Source organism: Vanellus vanellus (genome assembly GCF_965231255.1).
Source record: "Vanellus vanellus genome assembly, chromosome: 11".
Classification (NCBI taxonomy): domain Eukaryota; kingdom Metazoa; phylum Chordata; class Aves; order Charadriiformes; family Charadriidae; genus Vanellus; species Vanellus vanellus.
The window spans coordinates 23,499,784-23,521,562 of NC_138916.1; the positions used below are offsets into that span (position 1 = coordinate 23,499,784).

The 21,779-nt window shown below is 42.2% G+C and overlaps 1 protein-coding gene across 1 annotated transcript in view; it reads left to right on the plus strand.

Annotated features, from left to right (window-relative positions):
* The window catches only part of MAP2K5 (mitogen-activated protein kinase kinase 5), a 141,768-nt gene that overhangs the window by 76,176 nt on the left and 43,813 nt on the right, over positions 1-21,779 (plus strand). Inside the window, exon 17 of the mRNA XM_082488770.1 lies at positions 11,065-11,094. Within this exon, the coding sequence (XP_082344896.1) occupies positions 11,065-11,094 (30 nt within the window). The remainder of the gene's footprint in view (positions 1-11,064; positions 11,095-21,779) is intronic.

Below are 21,779 nucleotides of genomic sequence, written 5' to 3' on the forward strand. Positions count from 1 at the left end.
CTTCTGAACCAGATGTACGAAAAACAATTTGGTTCTGCGCGCTTTGTTAATTGGTATGTCATCTGGTCCTCCGAGACCTCTCTCCACCGTGATCGCTGTTTTATTGAAGTGGTTTGAGTGATGTGTTAAATGATGAAAGCAAGGACAGCGGCTTAGAAAAATGTCTCAAAAAAGGTGAAGAAGATGCTCAAAGAGCCACACAAGGTCACTGTCATTAAAGTAACACTGTATTGACGTGGGGATTGGTAGTGGAGACACCCAGGCTCTTGTTGATGGAACTGTTAAAAAGGGAAGTTAGCATTTGCTGTAAGATTTTAAAATTATCTCTGCTTAAGAGTGTAATACTCCGACCACTGCAACTCCAAGCTAGCACAGTTATAGCACGTTAATTTAAAAGAAATGGCACGTGGGACCAAGTTTGCAAGGGCTGTTCTGATGTACGATAATATAAAATAGCAGCTAAGTAAATCTTCTCATTTTCTTTAATATTCTTCTGAGCCTTTAAAGCATCTTGAATTTCTTTGCTGCAAAGAAATGTGTAATGAGAATCTGAACTGGTACTTTTGAAGATTAGGAAAACTGCCCCAAAAAACTTGCTGGCAGAGTGTGAAAAGTATGCGATGTGGGTACCACGTAAGCCTTGAGAGATGGTGAGCCTTCTCGTTCCTTTTGAAGTAAGAGGTGTCTGAGGGTGCTTAGTCTTCCCTTTGCCAAAAATCAAAAATAAATTAAAATTTTAAAAAAAAATATATGCTGCTAGCTTTTCTTATTATTACTCAGTCTTTTTTTTGAGTTTGTATTTCTTTCTTCATTTTTTTTTTAAGTGAATTAAATCTAATACATAATCTGTAAAACTGTTTAAAAGTGTTTCATCACAAATAGTCTGTGGGGTTTCATGAGGTTTTTGGCTGTTTTATTGAAGTGCTCTTGGGTTGACAAAGCAAGTTCAATTTGGACCAATGACATTGCTGTCACTACACTGAAGACTGTGTCAGCATTTTCATTATAAAAGCTGTTTTTCAAGGGTTTATAACTCAGTCATAAAATACACTCCAGGCTGAGTGGGCTGAGTCTGAGTGCTGTGTGTGCTCCGTAACCGATTCAGTCTCCCTCCAAGAGCCGTCTGTGCCCTGCACGGGAGGATAAATCAGATTTCTTCCTATTTCTTGTTACTCTCCAACGTGAGTCTAATCCTACCTTACATGGCTGCCACCTGAAAGGGAACTTTAAAGCGTCCGAAAATGGGACAGAATACATCTTGTTGGTTTTTGCTAGCGGCACGCTTGGCCAGCGGTGCCTTTTTGTGGCGACGTTTGCGGAGAAGGTATACTGCTGTCACCTTCAGCTGAGCCGCGTCTCCTGGGGTAAGAGACTGCTGTAGGAGACCAGGAGGTGGGTGAGAAGAGCTTTGGTGGGACTCTGTAGGGCTGGTGTGTGCTCTGGTCCTCCTGCTTCCACAGGGGGAGTGCTGCTTGGTTTTCTCCTGGATTTTGCCATCTCGGAGCTGCCTGCTGAGGAGCACTGGCATGCTCTCGAGACAGTACTGAGGGCCAGAGTCTGCTACGTGCCGTGAGGAGAGATGGTAGGTGAGGAGAAGGGAGTTTGGGGAATGGAGTAGAGTTGTGATGCGATTTGTTCGTTGAGGTGAAATACGGGTTTGCAGATCTTTGCCGGAAGATCCAGGGCTCCTTTTATCTACAGATAGAATGGGTATTATATGGAAGTGCAGGAAGTGAAAGTGATTCGCTTATGCCACAAACCGAGTAAGTTTTGGAAGTAGAATATGAGCTCATGTGCTCGGCTAATGATACCTTTTTGCACCTCCTTTTATATCTCATCCTAGTCTCTACTTTCCACTGTCCTCTGCTGAGAAAAAGAGCTACTTTCCTGTGTTTCAGGCCTCCTTTTAAAATTACTTTTCTTGCAAAGATTATCATTGTTCTCTCCTTCAGGAAAAAGGAGTTTGAAGATCAGTTTTAATGTTAGAAACAAGTTCTTAGAAGTCCCAACATGAGAATTTTAAGTCTTCGGTCACGGGAGTTCTCTGTTATCTGTATGTTTGCAAGATCTTTCAAGGGTTGCTAGCCGTTTGCTACACTTGCGTTAAGATGCTGTTTTAAGTGGTGTTTCAAGCAGTTATAGGATAGATTTTCAGCAGCGGTGTGCATTCCCACATACAGGAACGCCAATATATATCCAACCAACATGCCTTGCAGCCTGTATTTCAGGCACACGCTTATCTTGTGAGCAGGGTTAACACTGATTGCAGGCGATGTCAGCAGTATGGAGTCTTAGACTCTTCAGCACACTTGGGCTGGGAGCACAGATGGAGATGTAAGAAGAGCTCACTCAGACCATGAAGGCAAAGAGGAGGAACATGTTTGAAGAGGAGTCTACAAGAGAAGAGATGATTCTCTTAAAGCACTTCAATCTTTAAGATGTTTGACTGCATAAAACTGACATAAAGACTCACACGTATGTAATGTGGTCCAAGGAGAGGAAGTTTCAGAAGAATTCTTTCTAAAAGTAGTCTAAAATATGTGATCAGTCACATATCATCGGCTTCGAAGTGATAATGGTTCAAGATGAAGGTTGAGCTGATCTGCAGGAGGTCCTGCAGACCACAGTTTCATCTTCTGCAGGATTTCACTTACACGTGGACATCATGGTTGGTCTTTCATCAATTTTACACCCTTACCTAAACAATAGCAGGTAGATGGGGAAGAGGGGGGGAATCTGAGACATGAAGCTTGGTGGTACATTGTAGTTTCTATAGTGGCACTGGACACTTGGTGAAGGTTTGGTAGAAAGGGCAACTGTGAATGCCTCTGTGACTGCTGGAAGCAGACATGGACCATGCAATGACCTACAAGTGTCGAAAGCTACACTGAGAAGAGGCAGGAGGAGTATTAATTAAAATAGCCCATTAGAAGATGGCAAGGGTCAAGCTTGAAAGGGAAATGAGAATTTGCATTTAATTTCTGTGCGGAGCAGGAGTCTTGATATTGTACCAAAATACTTGGCTGAAGTGAGGTGTCTCCGATCAAGTGACAGTTCTTGCTGGACCTGTCCTTGCTTTTTGTGTGCTTGGAATGAGCAGAATTTTATTCTGCATGTTTAAACAGGAGAGACTGGGAAGGGCCTCGCTATGGTGATGCTGCTGATGCCGGTAGAGCCATGGAGGAGGTCATCATTAGGTGAACACGTGAAAAGCGTGATTTCCCCAGTCCTACACTGAGAATTCAATAAGTTCTTAAATGAATGCATTAGATGGATCTGGGCACATTTCAGTAGATACACTATGATGTGTCTTAAATTGCTCTTCTTTTTTTTCCTTTTTTTTTTTTCCTTACTGAATTTGAACCTTCTCTAAGCTAATAAAAAACCCCAAGCTTCACCTCTGTGCCTGACCATCTAATACCCAGGAACGCTTGGATGCGATGGCTGCTTACTTTGTCGCTGCAAATCACTCTAAATAATATTAATATTAGAGAAAACTTAAACCAAGTATTTGTGAAAATGCTGGAGTACCACCTCTGTGGGCTGACAACACCTCTCTGCTGACGGCAGGGCCTCAGGCAGCGCTGGTTTCTGTGCCTCCAGCCCTTGGCCAGACCCTTCCTGAAAAGGAAGCGAATTTATAGAGAAAATGTTTCCTTTCTGGCCTTTCTCTGGTTTCATGAAGTACGGCTGGGAGCAGACTTCAGCCCTTGGGCCTCGCAGCTTGGACCACTGATAACTGCGTCGGTGTGATGACCTAGTAATAGACGTCATTCGTTTAGGATTAAGGAAAGCAGGGAGATAAAAAGTGCTTTTTTTGCAATGAGCCTCACCCTGTTACTGTTTTTTTAAGGGCTGTCCGTAGTGTGACGTTTGTGACTTGCGCGGGCAGATCCTTGCACGCTTCACTTAGCCGGTGAGAGCGGCTGTTACACGTAGAATTTTGCTCAATAACTTGAATTGTTCTTATTGTAGGGTATTTATGTAGTTTTAATCATTCTGTACAGAATGGTGCGTTTCAGCAACTTGTTCTAAGGAAAGAGCTGGCCTAGATTTTTATTAATTTTTTTTTTTTTCCCTTGCGCTATTTGGAGCAATTTCTCCAAGCAGCGGCCGTTAGCTCCGATCCCTCCTCTGCCGTCTTCAGCGGCCACCAGGATGAAGACAGGCAACGTCCAGCTACATCACGATCTTTGTGGTAGTGGAATTGGAAGTAAAGGTACCAGTGCCTGAGGGTTGGGTCATGAATTAATAATTGCTGTGTGGTGGGGGAGGCCCGTCAGAAGAGCTGCAAACGGGGAAGTTGCCTCGCAGAGCGCTATCAATCACTCAGTGACCATAACTTCCAGTAATTAGTGTATTTTATGGGCCTTTGCTTCAGTGACTCGGAAGCACATATGCTCCACTCACAGCTAAACTTAGCCAGAGTAATATTCCAGGATGATTTATCCGCTTGCTGCGCTGGGATGTAACCCTATATTAGGTGAAGATTGTGAACTAAGCTGCAATAAAGTGTAAGTTTAGGTACAGTTTGCGCGGGTTGAGACCTCAATGTATCATGTTTCTCAGCGATTGCTCGTAGGCCGCTGTGGGCAGCCTGTGCGGCAGCGAGATAAATAATACTGTTCTCTACCTGAGTAGATAGATGAGCGGACAATTAAGGGATAGTGTCAGCTATAATGCAACAGAGTCATAATACGTAGGATTGTGTAATATAGGTTAATGCTCCCTATCCTTATACTGCGTAGTACAGCTGTTTCTACTTTTAAAAACCCCAACATTTAGAAATGTTTGTCAGTCGAGTCCGCCATTCCCAGTTTTGTATTTGGTTTGTGATGGCAGAGGAACCCTCTCGTGCCGACGGAGATGGAGAGCGGCTGAAGTTGAGCTGCGTTGCCACCAGCACAACCAAATTGAACGTTTCTTTTCCCCCGCTTTAGCTATCGAATCTAAATCCAGCAAACGAACAAGCAGGAAGCCTCTCTGCTCAAACAGGTAGTCTCATTAATCTTTATGGACCATTTGTGTGAATTTTGCACCGGACAATTTCCGTAGATTGGCCCTGAAAGGCCGCGTCCCGCCTGCTTCCCTTTAGAGAAGGCGCCGCTATTCTCAGCGCCGCCTTTGAAGACGCAGCGGTAAAAGCCTGGTAATGTGAGGGGTTTGTGGCGAGGAAGAAATGTGCAATTTAATCATGATTGTCTGCGGTCTTTAGTTTGCGGTGCACTTCCTATAGTTCATATTTAAAAGAAGTCAAAGTGAAACTAATTATCTTTAATTAAGGTGAATTAGGCTTTGATTTTTAATATATTTTATGTAGAGAGATCTCGAATTCATCTGCTCAAGCCAAGGAATGTCCCAAAGGTTATTAGGGCATATTTCTGTTGGGCCTGCCGGTATTAGTAATAACCTTCTTCCTCATAGTCCTCGACATGAACAAATATGTCACTTCATCAGTCTCTGTTACCCGCGCTTATGCCCCTCCGCAGGGGTCGCAGATTCCACAAGTTATCAGCTAATGGCGTTATACATTAAAAATTGAAGCTTTCCTCACTCTGAGGCCTTTCAAGGCTTTGTTCTTAAGCCCCAGACACTTTGGAGTGCAGCTGCAAACTATAGGCAGAAGATTAAATTAATTTGTAACTCTTTTTTCGTCCTGCATTACTAAATCCTGCACATTTAATTGAAACCCTACTTCAAGATGCTTTGTGTTTCTGTTCTTCTTTGTTGTCAGTTTAACCTCAGAAGCACTTTAACGCTGGTAAATTGCTGTTATATCCTTTTGGATTCTTTTTTTTTTTTTTTTAACTGTGCAATAAGAGGACAGTGAAATTGATATTAGAAGGAAAGAAAAATCTTAGAGTAGTTTTTGAGGTATTTAATATTTATTAAGGTCCATACCCTGCAGAGTTTCAGGTGATTTTAAGCCATCTATCTAGGAATGTATAAATTGGTCCTGGAATGAAATTCCACCTGGGGAATTTTATGTTATCCAGTAGTTAAGTCTGATTTTTAAAGTTTCCCGTGTCTGAACGTTCCGAAGCGGCGGCTGCTTTTCCATAAAAAGCGGGTTTAACTGCAGTGCACAATCTAAATGCAAAATCCTTAGATGGAAATTTAATTGTGTAAAATGTGCACAAGGTAATTAAGAACAAATTTTAGAACATTTCAGTCTATAAAGTCCTCCTTCGGCTAGATCACTAGCGATATTGTAAGTGCTTATTTTCAATTTGCAGTTATGCTGAGAAACATGGAATGTGTCTAAATTAAGAATAAAAACATCCCACGCTTTTCAGTATAACTGTAAATTAAAAAACAACTTGCACAACATAGACAATAATCTAAGTGGGAGACTTTATTGCCCGAGTCTCCTAAAATATGTTTTGAACTTCCTTCCCTCGGTCACTTTCTGAACAGGGTAGGGGCCGAGTGGCTGTTGTGATTCTTGTTATCGATACAGAGGCAGGCGAGTAAAGAGCCATGTAGAGGAGGCAGCTGACTAGTGAGGGTTTCTGGATTTCCATTTTCAGCTCCGAAGTTGTGAGTTACATTATTTCAACAAGTCATTTTTAATTTTGTGTGCACTTGTCTGCCCATTAAACGTAGGTTAGAGTTGCTTTCCGGCCCTTCTTAAGGCTGCTCCATACAGAGGGTTTAGGCATCTCCCTCTTCCAAAACTGGCCGCCTCATCTTCTTTTCGCTTTCCCTTATGTGGTTTCAGACATAGTTTGATAAAAATCAGCATCCGTGCAACACTGTACCTCTGCCTGTTATTTAGTAATCTGGGATTATTTCTCAGTTTATCGAGCGCTGGTTTAAAATCCGATGGGGCGCCCTGTACGTCCATCTGCCCCTCGGGCCGAGCCCGGGGGAAGGCTCCCGCCAGGTACCTCATTTTTCAGGGGACAACCTCAATGAACACCATTAAATGAGCGGCTTAAGTGCTCTGATGGGCTACTTCTATGTCTAAGAAAGCAATAGTTTTAAAAAAAACCACACATGCCACCAGGTCCCCCCACCCCAAAAAAAATATCCTACGCAGCCATGTAACTGCTCTGAAGCGAAATGGTGTAGGAAAGTGTTATTCTGACATACTTCTTGCTGATATGGTCTGATTTTCATTTATATTTCCATACCGTGCTGGCATTGCAGTTCACTGGCCCTTTTTAAAATGCTGGTTTTTACAGTTCCTGTGCAGTGGGAAGGTATCCGTAGGGAAATGAGCACCAGCTCCTTGAAGTTTAAGCGTTCCCTTTTCCCTTTCTTAATATCCAGAGCTACATAAAATACTGATCAGTTCCCGAACCTAACTAGCGTGAATGAAAATACTGTATTTTTGTCACAATGCCTTAAAAACAAAACGGCACGTTCCTGAGTTTCACCATGTAAATGCAGAGGTGGTAAGTTTTTAATAGTGCGTTAGTTTGGGACAATTTTAAGTTTTTTTGTATCCTGCATGGGGCTTGTGCTGCGTGTGTTTATATGACTTCCTTGAGACAGATGATAGCCAGTATGAAAATCCCTTTAGTGAAGCGCTAATCTGTTTGGGTTTTGTTGGTTTTTTTTTCTTTACTTTAACTGTGACGCTATTTATAAATCTAAATCTACATACAGAGGTCATTGGTTGGCTGAACTTAAACCATTTTACTTAGTAAATTTAATTAAGAAAATACAGTGCAACTCATAAGCAAATGAGTTTTTCCTAGTTTTAAACCAAACCACCCTCTTGAGTGCTGATTGCCTTGCTCGACCCCTGGTGATATAGAAACAGGCAAAATTAAAAAGGACATTAAAGCTTCATTAAATCTGAAACACATTTAGTACAGTGACATATCTGCAGGCTATTTCAGGGAAGATTACATACTCTTTGGTAAGTTTCTTAATTTATAATACCTTGACAATCTTGGAGGGAGGAAACAACTCTGACTAGATGAACCGAGTGATGGTTCAGGGGGTGCAGAATTGGCACCTCATCTGTCCGGATCCATGGCTGTATTGCTCTGCAGTTCTCCGTCAAGGAGCAGCTTCACTGACAAACGTGTTTCTTTTCTAACAACCCCCAAAGAACTTATTCCTGACGCATTTTGGATTCTTCGAAGCTCATTTATACACCCCGTACTTATATCTGGCAGAAAACTGCTTTTTCCCCAATTATTCTGCTGCCTTTGGAGCCCCTGCTGAGGCGTCTGGTGGTCAGGGAGAGGAATCATCAGCGAGAATGGAAATGCTTAGTCTGAAGCCATCATCGAGGCAGCGGTCATTTTTCTGCTCAAATAAGATCTGCAGAATGATGCCCTGTGCGTATGGCCGTAATTATCTTCTTGTTCTACAGTGGGGTAACGATTACATTCCTGCAAGTCTGTAGGTATTGTAGTGACTATTCGTAAGTCAGTAGTCATTGGAAAAATCAGGATTTCTTCTACTTCTCTTCATGGAAAAGCATTTAGTGTTTATAGGTTTATTTTATGGGCTATCACAGCAGCAGTGCTTCTTAGGATCTCAAGCAGCTTCTTGGAAGTTAAGGATGGTCCTCCACAAAGAAGAGAAGATGAGAAAGGGTACGTTTTAACAGCTCCTGGTCCTTAAGACTGAGCATAACAGAAGACATGGGGTCTTTGCTTGCCTATTTAGCAGCGTATTTCAAAGTCTGCCGTTAGAGAGTGACTGGAGTGACACACTGAGCTGGGAGAAGCTGTGAACCAGGCACACGTGATAGAAAGGATGGCGATCAAGCCTGCGTAGCTCAGCTTGGTTTGTTACAAGGATGAAATCACTGCAAAGAAAAGCACTGCTCTCAGCACTGCACCAGAAACAAAACTGAAAGGCAGAATTCACCCCAAAGAGTTGAGTCTTAAAGGCGAACCTGGAGGACAAAGCACAGAAGAAACCCAGAGGTGGAAGCTAGCTTAAATCGTTTCACCTTGGAGGACCTGAAGAGATCTTACTTGTTTTGTCACCTTCATGTTGTTCCCTATTCCAATGTCTCTTATAAGCCTGAGTTCTTCTACATTCTGTAGGTGTTCGTCTTAAAGACCAGGCGAACACAGCTGTCCCCAAATGGAGGTCTACAAGCAGATCTCAACTTTCAGAGAGATGAGTGACACAGTAGAAACATCTCAGGAAAACCGTGCTCTGCTTTGTTAGGTTACTGCTAGTTGGGAGCCTCGGTCCGCACCATACCGATGCAGCGGGCTGTAAAGGCGCCTTTTCAGTCATTATGCAAACTCCCACCCGTGCGGTTTTTCGGAAAGATTGGGGTGATTTGTCGGAGCGATGCATGGAAGTTGCAGACATGCAGTTCCTGTAATTGTGACGCGCCTGTGCCGTAAGCAGGCATTCGGAGATAGCGTGCAACAGAGTAGCCCTTTTAGAACGCACTCGCTGTGTCTGTAGATTTTCAGGACAAATGCTATCTCACTATTGCAAACACTTCTTTTAAGAGTAGTCACCAAAAAAATTGTTTCCTCTCTTGGGGTTTCTCTTCCATGCCTCATACAAACACTTCAAGACCTACTCTGCTTTTGTAATGGCTTTCCTCTGAGGGTCTGAAGGAAGTTTACTGTGTTTGCTAAGGCTCACGGCCAAATGGCTACTACGACACTAGGTGCGGATGGCCGCTAGGATGGCAGAAAGGTCACCATCTCTGCTGTTTTCTCTTTGCTTCTACTCATGCTGCCAGCTGCTTCTTACTACCTTCTCATGACCTTTTTCCTGAACTGGTGAGGCTCAAGTATGTCTAGTGGTCTTTGCCCCGTCAGTTCACCACTTCGCTACCGCTCTGTCTATGCCTTATTCATACTCATACTTCGGATGGTTTTGTGCTGCCAGCCAGGCTGAAATCTCGGCACAGGTTAGCACAGCTGCCTCAGCTGCAATCCGGCTCGGTCAAGTAACCACGGCGCTGAGGAGCCTTAAGTATCAGTGGCCATGACACAGCTTTTGCCCGGCGCTGACACGTGGTTTAGCCTTCGCAGGACGTGACATGACGGCTTAGACCTTCAGCGTTGAGGCTGTTACTTGGCCTGATGTGAACACACCTGGTTTATCATGCAGACAAATCAATGATAGTAGTGCATCCGTAACGCTTTTGGTAGACCTCCTTGTGCAGGTTGCTAAGGGAGGATTCACGAAGGTTAACCAGAGTGTAGAGAAGCTCGTCTGACTATGGCTCCTCTGTAGACTGTGGAGAGAGGTGGACTTAGGCAGGAAGCGGGTCAGAACACAGCTGCTCTGAATGCCCTTTTGGAGGAGCCTGTGTCAACTCTGAAAATCCTTGTCCTTCACTGAATAGTAGACAAAATAACCTTAACTAGTTGTATTTTGCTGAAATTGTTTCCGAGGTTCAGATACCAAATGGGAAAACCTAAAGTTTTGTATGAAGAATTTATCGTGGAATATTTACGAGCTATGGCATTCTGGCAACAGCAGTGTCATTGTTGGGTCTAATACTGGTACTGGCAGATGCTCCAGTAATGCAGCGATTGACTTGTAAGACAGTGTGGGCACCCGGATTTGTTGCCATCGTGTGCAACTGAAGGTAGATGTGAAGAAGACGCAGTGTCACTTTGCAGGTGCAGTGATCTCTCTCCATATGCCCCACTCACAGGTTCCTACCTGGGTTTGACACCGATAAGGAAACGAATCTCGGCTATATAACCCAGATTTTACTCTGAGCCAGTTAAGGAAGGACTTTGGGAGTTCAGTGCATGCTCTGCAATACCTGTTCGCTGCAGATAATTATCAGTAAAGGTCAGCGGCGTTGGCCTCGCTATTGAGGCTGAACTGGTTTAATTGCGAGAGTCCTCAGGAACTTGGGCATCAGTGTTACTGAGTGGCAGAGACAAAAGAGCTGGAGAAATACAGAAATAGGCAGAAACGTAGAACAAGGGGTAATCGTTGTGAACGACTCCATTCTAAATACAGCTCTTTGTGTGTTTTCAGAATTACTTTTGCTGGCGTTTTCCGATTTATACAATAGTAAGAGTTGAGTACTTTTCTCTCTTTAAGAAAATGTGCCCTCCATGCAAATCTATATAACTAGACAAATATTATTTCCTTTCCCAGCTTGCTCTTGGGAGGTTTCCATATCCTCAGGTAAGATTGTTCATTACTGCTGTTTGCCACTGTGACATTCATTCCTATGTATGAAGGTGCAGAGAGCAATTGTGAACATTTGAGCCACATACAAATAAATCTGTCCTGTTAAATTGAAAAGTGGTATCTTGAAGGAGTCATTTAGAAGTCTCTATTGATTTTTTTTTTTTCTCTCTCTCTTTTTCTCTTCTCCAAACTCTAGATTTTCTTTCCCTGGAGACAGTGAAAATTATGATGATGTTAATGATCGTTTTGTTGTGAGATTAAAAAATAATCCAGTATGTACAACAGTGCTTTTGAAGCTGGAAGGTGTATCTACTCCTTTTTCACATTTTAATTTTTAATTTCAATTTTGAATAATGGTACAACGGTCTAAAACCTTCTCAAATCAAAAATACAATGTGAATGGAATACTCAAGGGAGCTCTGGATTCTCCCTTTTAAGAGGACCTAATATTAGTATTTTATTTAGACACTGGCATTTTTTAACTTTCCACTGACCTAACTCAGTTTCATTGAAGTTGGTGGTGAAACTATTTCCATCTTCAGCAGCAATGGTTTGTCCCATGCTGCGCCCTGCGTTGCCACGTAATATTGTACTTTGTCTGTATGCTTGACAAAAACATGAAGCTCTGAACAAAACAACTAATCCAGAAATCGGTTTGATGATTACTCTAAATTCTTATGGCAAGACGGACATTAGAATTCATAGTATCAAACTGTTCTGTAGTTCCTCAAATTATTTTTTGCTGGGAGAGGGGAAAAAGTGAAGTGTCCGGGGACTAAAATGAATTATTTGAATGTGGTTTTTATGTTTTCGTATGTTTTATGAACAGTGTTTTCTGCATCTTGGTCTATACAGATCAGAGTGCCTGGAGGCATGTCTGATTTAAAGGTGGTGTTGGTCTGTGCTCTTTAAGCATCTATTAACTTGCTATTATTATGCAAATAACTGTTGTAATACACATACTAATTTATGCATGGTTAGATTATGCAGATGCCTCACAAACATGGTTATTGAATAATAGGCTGGGGCTCATTCTCTCTCCCATTTTTATAAGCTGTTTTAAGCAAATTCTCCTGACGCTTTTATGGACTTGCAAAGATTTTGCGTTTGTGGAAATATACTGATTTTTCACTTTCTCATCTCCTATGGAAAACGTTTGCTGACTGAAGGAGCTGTAGCTGGTTAGCAGAACAGACTTTGCATATTTTATCCATATTTTAAAATGTGCCCTCTCCTTTGAGAGAGGACTGAAAAAGAAGCTCTTGTGTTGAAGTGTCCTCCATACATTGGCATCCTCACTTGCGCTCGTTGAGTGCGTTGACGTTCGTTGTCGACGGTGTATTATAACACTAAATCAAAGTGACGGTGTATTATAACACTAAATCAAAGTGACGTAGGATAGGATTTAAGATAACCCTCCGCTCACGGAAGTGTTGGAGCTTGGGGAAAGAAGTTAGAGCGCGTACGTTATGTATGATTCCCGACAAAAATTTGTTTTCTGAATTGAGAGCAAAACATCATTGCTAGTTTAAGATGCTTTTTTGCTATTCTAATTAAAAAACGGGTCGGGTTTGTGAAAGAATATTTGGCAAATCACTAGTCCATGAAATTGTATATATTTTTTAATGTCAAACAGTCGAGGAGGTGAAATTTTAAAACGTAGCTATTAAGCTTTTCAAGCAACTGCTTTTCATAAGGATTTTTATGTGAACAATATGTATTTGAGACATGTACTTACATAGCTGGTCACAAGAACCTTTAGAAACCCACTCTGATTAGGGGGATAATTAGCAGGGGTTGGGGGTTTTTTGATGTCTAAGTATCTATTTATCTCCCTACCTAAGAGCCAGCTTCTGCAGTCACTCGCTTAGTAAATCCTCCTCACTTCAGTGGGCTGATTCAGATGATTGAAGCTAATTGTATGTGTGTTTGCAGAATTTGTCCCTAAATAACTTGAAGTTACTTCTCTCTGGAAATGGAAAGTACGAATATATGTTTGAGAACACCTGAAATTTCCTGCAAATGAATGTTCGTCTCCAGCTGTAGCTGGGGAAAAAAAAAAAAAAAAAAATTCCCTTTTCTCTATTTTTAAGACACAGACAAATGGTGTGTGTAAATTCAGTTTAAATGAATAAGATTTATAGGGGGAATCATTGCAGTGTGGAAATTCAGGACTCCTGCAATATGCCATAAGACTAAAGGACGATTTTATTTTTTTCCTAGCCTTTAGTAGAATATTTTGATGATAGAACTTACCACTTCTCGTTTTCCCCATTTTTTTATAAGCATTTATTTTGCTAGCCCTCATTTGTCCACACTGTCATTATTTAATCTTATGTTCACGATAAAGTCTTGCCTTGAAAGCACTTAAGCGTGCAGGCAACTCATATAAGTAAAGTTCCTTATGGGTGTGTTTGGAGTTACTGTAAATTATTTTTGTCTCGATACGCAGCTGACTTCGTCATCTGTAGCCAACTGCCAAAGTTAGCCATCGGAGCGAGGAAACAACGAATAGAAATGGTCAGAACAGACTTCTCCATTACAAGAAGTTTGCGCAGGAAGCTCTAATCCTTAAGAATGTGGTGTATTTCTAAAACTGTTACGGGTTTCACTGTTCTGGTGTTGGTTTTCCTGGTGTGGTGCTGCGCTGTTGCTTGCAGGAACGTAAAACTCCTTTTGGAGGTAGTAGGGAATGATGCTCGTAGGATTTTCTGTCGCTACAAACGTAAGCACTGAAGGGTACGTTCTTCCCCTGATGCGGGTGCGAAACGATTAAAAGGAATAGGAATGGTGCATGCAGGTGCACACGCGAAAACCGGACTATTTTAAATAAAGTTCTTTCCTAGGTAAACATTTAAAAATGAAAGGAAACCCCTTTCACCAAACCCCATCGCTAGTCCGTAGTCCGTCCAGCTGTTTAGTTAGCTGAAGAAGGCACATAGGGAAAATAAGTTTCAAATTTCTTTTAGAAGTTTAACCTTAATTGAGGCGATTTTTGATTTTACATGTCTGTGCAGAATGAACGGGGGGGGGGGGGAGGCAAACCAAAAAAAAAACCCAAAAGGCCATGGCATCTCACAGGACATTTAATTAAATTTGAAGTTGGAACCCCAAAGATGTGCAGTGGCTGAACAAGCTGAGAGACGTACAGTTAATCACGGCGATTCAAATTCAGCATATTGTATAAAAACGCGATGGGGGCAATGACTTGTTTAACGATAATGCAATTTAGGAGAAATGAAAAGAATTGCCCGCTAAATATTCTCGGCTTGTAGTCAAACTTTATACAAAGCAGGATGTTAAAGGGACGCCGCGTCCATTAGGGAAATATTCCAAGGGAATAGGCAGTACTCAGCTGCCGAGGATTTAATCAGCTATAGGAAAGTGCGGATTACGACGACTGTATTTAAGATACTTTTGCATTTAGAGAAATGTTTTCCTTCCTTTGGCTGCGATTCCAGGCCTCGCTTAATAAATTACATGGAAATGACCTGAAGTATTTTTAAAAATAAAAAAAAAAAAAAAAAGGCACCAAAAAATCCTATCCCCCTTTCCGCTCCCTCCCATCCCGCTGCTCCCCCCCAAACCTCAGCAAATACTGCCCCCGGTATTGTAAAGCTTTGAATGTTTTCACACCCCATTAATTTATTACTTCTCTTTCCTCATCTTTAAATTTTTTTCTCTTTTTTTTTTTTTCCTCCTTTTTTTTTTTTTTTTTTTTTTTAAATTCAGACTCCCCGCTGCTAGAGCGATTTTCATCTTGTTGTTAATTTTCCCTGCTCCATATGGAGCTCCAGACATTTCACCTGGAGGCTGTACTAGATTTTGCTGTAGCGATCGCACTTCCGGAGGCCAAAACTGTCATTTAAGGTTCCTGGTGCATCTGTCTACGCCAGGCTTTTCACTGGCACCGGGAGAGTGTGAATAACAAATTGGATGCACCTGAGATTCAGATGATTAGTGTGTTTTGCGAATCCGGGCGGCTCGTAAGCAGATAGCTGTAGGGATGGGGAGGGCTAAGCAGCTTCCCGGGGTGAATCCGCGCTCACACCTTGCGCTGGGGATGCGCGGGGAACGCGGGAGCATCCCGGCAGCCTGAACGCGGAGAGTAACAAATATTTCATCCTGCCTTGTCATTGATTAGAAAAGAGCCTTTAATTTCATTTCACCCCATGTTGTGATTAATTTGCATTCTTTGTCAGAAGTTAATGGAGTTTTTTATGGTTCACTCTGAAATCCTTGAAGACATCAGAGTTGATCTGATGTTTATACAACCGCCAGCGGAATTTTTTCATTTGATTGATGGAGAGCTTGATGTTATTCCAAACGGCTTTTTAAGCTGTTTTTAAGAATTATTTGAATAAAATGCAAGCAAGATATTGTTGTAACGATCAAGATTATCTGTTAAAAATCTGTTTCAAATAAAGAACATGATAAGTAGGAAAAAAGATCAAAAAGACGGGAGAAATGATGAATACACAAGATGATATTTGTTAAAACAGATAATCCAAGGTTTCGAGTAAGTTCTTTCAAAATGTAGTGAAAGTGAGAGAGACCTTCATTTAAGGGTCTTTTTTCATATAAAGGGTTTCTTTTTGCAGCGCGATAAATAACGGGAGTGAATTAGGAAAGAATTTAGTTATAGTTAGCTTTTCCCCTTCGGTTTTGTGTTTTTTTTATGCCCCCAGCTTTTTCACCTTCGTTTTACCAGCAGCGTGAGCACAGAGCCCCGGTGTCTCTAACTGGGAGAGACAAGACTGTCAGGCCTGTTAGTTCAACAAAATGATGACATATTGCGCGTCTCAAGGAAGAGGCATCCTTAAATCCCACCGCAAAGGAAGCGTAAGTGGATAATAGGAGATTTTATAGCCCAAGAAAGCGTTCGCTATAGACTTGCCATTGGTTTGCTTTATAAGAAAATACACAGGCAAAAAATCCTCGGTGAAAGAAATCGGCTTTTTGCTCCTCCTGTGAGGGGAAAGGTTTGTACTTGTACCAAACCACAGCGTATCAACAGCATCGGAGAGACGGTGCAGAATATGCTGCGTGTGCCGGGCCAGATCCTCAGCTGGAGCAAATCCCTTCTGCTCCGGGCAGATCCGGGGACCATGCAGACTTACACCAGCTTTGGGACACGGCTCGGGTTTTTTTGTTGTGGGTTTTTTTTTGTTTTGTTTTGTTTTTTTTTTCAGCAGGAAAAGATTTTGCAAACGTTTCTGGTATTTTTTTAATTATTATTTTATTTCTGATACCAAAGCTGGGGTGGTTTTTTTTGCAAGATTTTGTTTTTATCCTTTCATCAGCAAATTCTACCCTCGCTGTGATTTCTCCAAGTAAGATTTAATTATAGGTCAAATAGCTACTGTGCAAGCGCTTCCATTTAAAACAGATTAATTTATTTGCTGTATCTTAGTTTGCTAAATAATTGCATGGTTTTAAATGAAGTTGCTGCTTTCTGATCCCTGTATTAACATGGTCTAAGATTCTTTTTGTTATATGTAATCCATACTATTGACCAAATTTGGCCTGGTTTCATTTAAATGTAAGCAGGTTGTCAAGGAAAAAAATATTTAGTTTAACTTGGCATGTAAAGTAGCCATTTTGCTGTTGTTTTTTCAATTGACAGAAACATCCTTTAAGCATTCATTTATTTTGTGAGAATAAATTGAGGGTTGGTTGCAGCATGTTTCCTAGTAAGAAAGAAATGTTCTGTTCTTCCACGTATATCATTATATCTGACCATTTAAAAGACATTAAACACTGTTCAAATGCTAATGTCAAAATAGTGAATTAAATTATGGTATGTTAAATATGACAGATTTGAGCAAATATTGTTCCTTTTATAATGTATTCCAGAAATCACTGACAGTATTTTAAGTCATCTGCTATTTTTTTAAACTCTCTACCAATTTCTTAACATAAGTTTCAGTACATATATCATTTGTAAGATAATATACTTTGGGCACATTTTGCTTTATTATTTTTTCTCCTTACTGAGAAATAAGTTTGAACTTAAATTTGATTTGTCTCTAAGAAACTTGCTGTAAAATTAGAATTTAGTTTTAGTTTTTCTAGAGGTGTCTTCTTTTTTGAAAATGGAGAGATTTTAGCAAAAAAAAAAATTGCTTTGGAATCTGAAGTATAAAGGCATTTATATTTTTTATTTTAATCTTCCTGTCTGGGTTTTTGTTTTGTTTTGTTGTTTGTTTTTTTTTTTAATGTAAAATGGAAGTTTGAATAATATGGTCAAGCTTGGGAATGTAGGTAATTAGTAAATCCTGATTTTTTTTGTAACACGTTTTAATATGTTTTGAATATGTTTTCAGAGTGGATTCTTACCTTACGGTCTTGAAAGACGGATGTATATTTTTTTGCTTTCTGACCCTGACAATTACGGGGGGTCTGAGGGACCGGGGGTTCAGCTGTGTTTTGTGCCCATCATTCCAGGACGTGTTCTGTGCCCGTTCCCCTCTCTCATGTAGAACCTCACCCCTGGTTGCACTGCCACCAGCTTCAAACTGGTCAATAGTTGTGTTTACTACAGAGGGAAAATGAACAACTACAGAGGATGACCCGTGGGTGCCTCCTGGGGGTCAGGATGTAAGTTTGTGTTTTTCCAGTTAGTTATGGCATTGTCACCCTTCGCAATTTGTATTGAATAAGAAAAAGGCTTAATGCAGGAGCCCTTTTGTTGCTCGGGGCAGTTGTTATCTTGCCTTCACAGCACAGGACTGATGGTGCTGAGACCTTTTGACTGCAGAAGTTGAGAGAGATCCCGAAATGAAATGCTGTTTTTTTGCCGTGAGAGCTACCTATTGGGGGCAGGGGGGGGACATCCAGGAGGAAATACTGATATCTCTTCTGAGAGATTTTTGCAAATCTGTAAGGATCTGCTGCAGGAGTTGGTGCTTCTGGGGGATGGGAGAAGTCCCTGTAGTGCTTGGAAGGAAACATCTCTCCCAGTTAGAGTTCCTGCAGTTGATGCCGTTGAATCACTTGCCAGAAGAAAATTTAAACCTGGGAGATGGGCTCTCCCTGGGAAGAAAGCTAGCGGGGGGGAGGATTGATTTGTGTGGCCGGTTGTTTTAGGTGGCCATTTGCAAACTGTCAGCAAATATTGGATTTACTGAAAATTTACATCTTCTGTGCTCGGAGCGGGCATGAGGAGGAGGCATGGTTCCTCCCGAGTCACCCAGGATCCGGAGCTGGATGGAGGCAAGGGTGCAGCAGATCCCTGCTCCCTTTTGCCTCTTTCCTTACCCGGCGTGGGTAAGGAAAAGGGCTCAAGAGCTCAAAAATTAATTGTGGCTCTGAGCTTGTTTGAGGAGCGAGAGTACCTGCTCCTCACGGGTCTGTGAGGCGCTTCTGGAGATGAATGCAGTGGTCCCAACATTTGCTCTGCGCTACATCCATGGGCTGCTAATGCCGGGGTCTGCGCCGGAGGCGGAGGGCTGTTTCCAAGATGCCGTGTAGGAGCGTATAGCAGACACGACCGTCTCGTCCTCCTCTGCTGGGTGATGGTTGCTCAACACAGTGAGGAGCCTCAAAGAGCGGCATAAGAGATTTTGAAGTCTAGGCAGGTGTTTCCCTTCCATGGCAGCCGTTCTTCCGCCAGCCTCATGGAACCATGGATTTGATTCCCAAGGGAATGCAACACCGCCTGTGCTGGGCAGTCAAATGACATAGGAGAGGATGCTCATTGCATTCATTGCCCAAACCCGCTCAGCACCTCAGTTTAGTTAGAAAACTCCACTCATATACCCAAATTTTTGCTGCTTTGGGTAATCTCCTTTCAGATGTCCCTAGAATTGTGTTGTGTGTAGCGATCCCAATTGATTTTGCAGCTCATCAGAGAAAGCTCGGGGTTTTTCTGGATGGGTTCCAGTGACAGGTTTTAACCATTGACATTTTTACCACTTCCCTTTCAAGCTAGAAGGGACTTGCAGTGGTGTGTTTCCGTGGAGGGACGGTCCTGGTGGATTATTTATCTGCTGCTCCTCAGTGCTTCTGGTATTAGAGGCTCTCTCGTTTCCTTAGATGATTTGTTCCTCTCCTTTATGATTAGAAAGGTTTTCCTCACCGCAGGGTATAGCGGTAGTTGTGTGTGTAACGAACATGGAGAAGAGGTGCAGGAGCATTGGTGCTGACGTCATCCTCGCTCTGGTTTTAGTCTAAAGACCCCGGTTCTCTCAGTCTCTCATTTCTAGATTGCTGGCTGTTCTGGCAGCTTTTCTTTGAACTTTCTCCAGCTGCCCCACAGCTCTCTGGGGGTGCGGTGCGCGGGCTTAGACACGGTGCTGCGTGGAGCGAGGGTAACCTTGGGGTGTCATCGGGCTGTCCTCCTCCCTGCACATCCCACTGTGGCGTTTGGCCCTTAGGCTTCATGGGGGGGCGGTGCTCATCATGACATTATTCCTGCTCAGTTGCGATCCGTTTTCCACTTTCCTAGTGTCCTCTGGGTTCTCTGGCCAGTCCTCTCTCTTACCACGGTGGTCATTTGATAAGCTGAACTTGATAAACATGGGTGACATTAAGGAAGAAGTGGTTAGAACTAAACCCCATTCCTTTATCTGCTTTCTGGCTGACCACCCTTTGTTCTACTCACTGCACTTTTTGTGATGCTTAAAACAAGGTCGTAAACAGCAGTTTGCTATATTTGCTGTCTTCTGTGAGACTTGCTCGTCCCACCTTCCTGCCGACTGAGGAACCGGTTACCATTAGCATCCTGGTCCTGCTCCAGGGTCGTAGTTGTAGTTCTTGGTGGCTCCTTGCACTCCCTCCATAATTTCAACAGTGTGTAGTTTTTCATGCCCGCTTTGTTGAGTTGTGTTACTAAACTGGTAAACAGATTTCTGTGAGAAGTGGCTGCAGTTCAATGGTGGATGAAATAATCTCTTTATATAAATTTGTTTGTAGACCTCTGGGAAAACCAGCGTAATATAATTGTAAGAATATATTTAATATTAAGGTGGTTGTGAATTGTCTCTTTATTATTATTTTGAAATTATTTTTATTCTCTTTTTTTTTGTCCTCTGTTTTGTCACAGTGAATGACATTTGCCATTTGCAAAATCCAAATTTCGCAGTGGGTTGAGGGGGGAACGTTCAGAATGTCAGGAACAAGATAGGGGGGGTCAGTCTTACTTGCTATGGTGCTTTGACTTCTTTCAGAAGTATAACCATCCAGTTTTGCATGCCTTCGTAAAATACGTCTGAAGATCGTGCTTTCATTCCAGAGGAAGAGTAAAACCCATGGTGGTGAAGACCGTGGGGAAATGCAGTGCGCTTACGTATTCCTTTTCCAGTTGTATCAGGGCAGAGACAAACAAGTGTGCGTTGGTCATTTGTCAGCAGGAGACAATGTTTGGCGTTGCTGCTGTTCAAGAAAACTTACCCCTCCTCCGTAAAGATTAAAAATAAGTTGTTTATGTACTTTTAAAATCCACAGTTTCCTAGATTAGGAAATAAATGTTCTACTGTGAAGCCTCCCTGAAAAATCGTAACTGTATGAGTGGTTGGTATATATATTTTTCTATTAAAAAAAATATCACTAGCTTGAAAAGCAGTATATATGTAAAGAGAAAATTTGTTAACTGATATGGGAAGATCTAACCCTGGGTCACCTGCAAATCTCTCAAACAAGAGCTCCAGGGCAAGTCCTAATTCCAGAGAGTAAAAGCGAAAATTAAAGCTATAGCTAGTGACTCCTCTAAGTTACCCGGGGTGGATTCATTTGAGTTTCCTTGATTGTGCTTGTGAATATAATGTGAAAGGGATGGTAGAGGTCTTCTCAGCCACTTCCCGTCCAAAGTATCTCCATGGAGACAGAAATATAACCTGATGGTCTGTCAAAAGTTGCTTTTCATAACCAGAGGCATTCATTAAACAGTAGATGAAGCGGGAGGCAAACTTTTGCATTTTTAACCAACCTAAAAAAAAAATGCCATTTGGAGAATGTGCTTTATGGAGTATTTATCCGGATATCACTGATATTTCGTCACCTGAGAAATAGCCTGTTAATGCGACAGATTTATTTATCATTTCCCTCGCTGCTTCAAATTATAAACTATCACACGCACTAAGTACAGAAAAAAAAACCCGCAGCAAATACAATACAGACTCAAAACTATCAAACGGCTGATCTAATTCCGCAACTTCATGCAGTTTCCGTTGCATGTGAAAAACTTACCAAACCTTCTCCCCAACTGGGTTTTCCAGCGATGCGGGAGTCAGGGGCTGACGGCGCGTTCTTCTGGCGTGGCCGAGGGAGCGCGGCGGCGGTGAAAGGCTTCAAGTGACTTTCCTGAGATGAGAATGATGTTTTAATGAGCGCCTCAAAGCCTTCCTCGCTCCCCTTAAAATGCGCACTGGGCCTTTTTTTCGTCTTCCTTTCAAGCCGGGTTTTCGCTCGTGTCACCGCGACCATTTCGCTGTTTGAAATTCTTCATGGGAAGTGCAAACCCATGGCAGTGGCGGTCTCCTTCCCGATCCCCGAGCGTTCCGAGCATCGCGCGGGGGGTGCGACGCGCCGAACGCTCGAGCCTTTGAGCTGCGGCCGCTGCGCTTGGGTCTCGCGAGAGGAACCTGCCTCCTCAACTCCTCGGCTCCCAGTAGTGCAGGGAAACCAGAGGGTTAGGGGAAAGAAAAAGAAAAAAAAAAAAAAAGAAAAAAAAAAAAAGA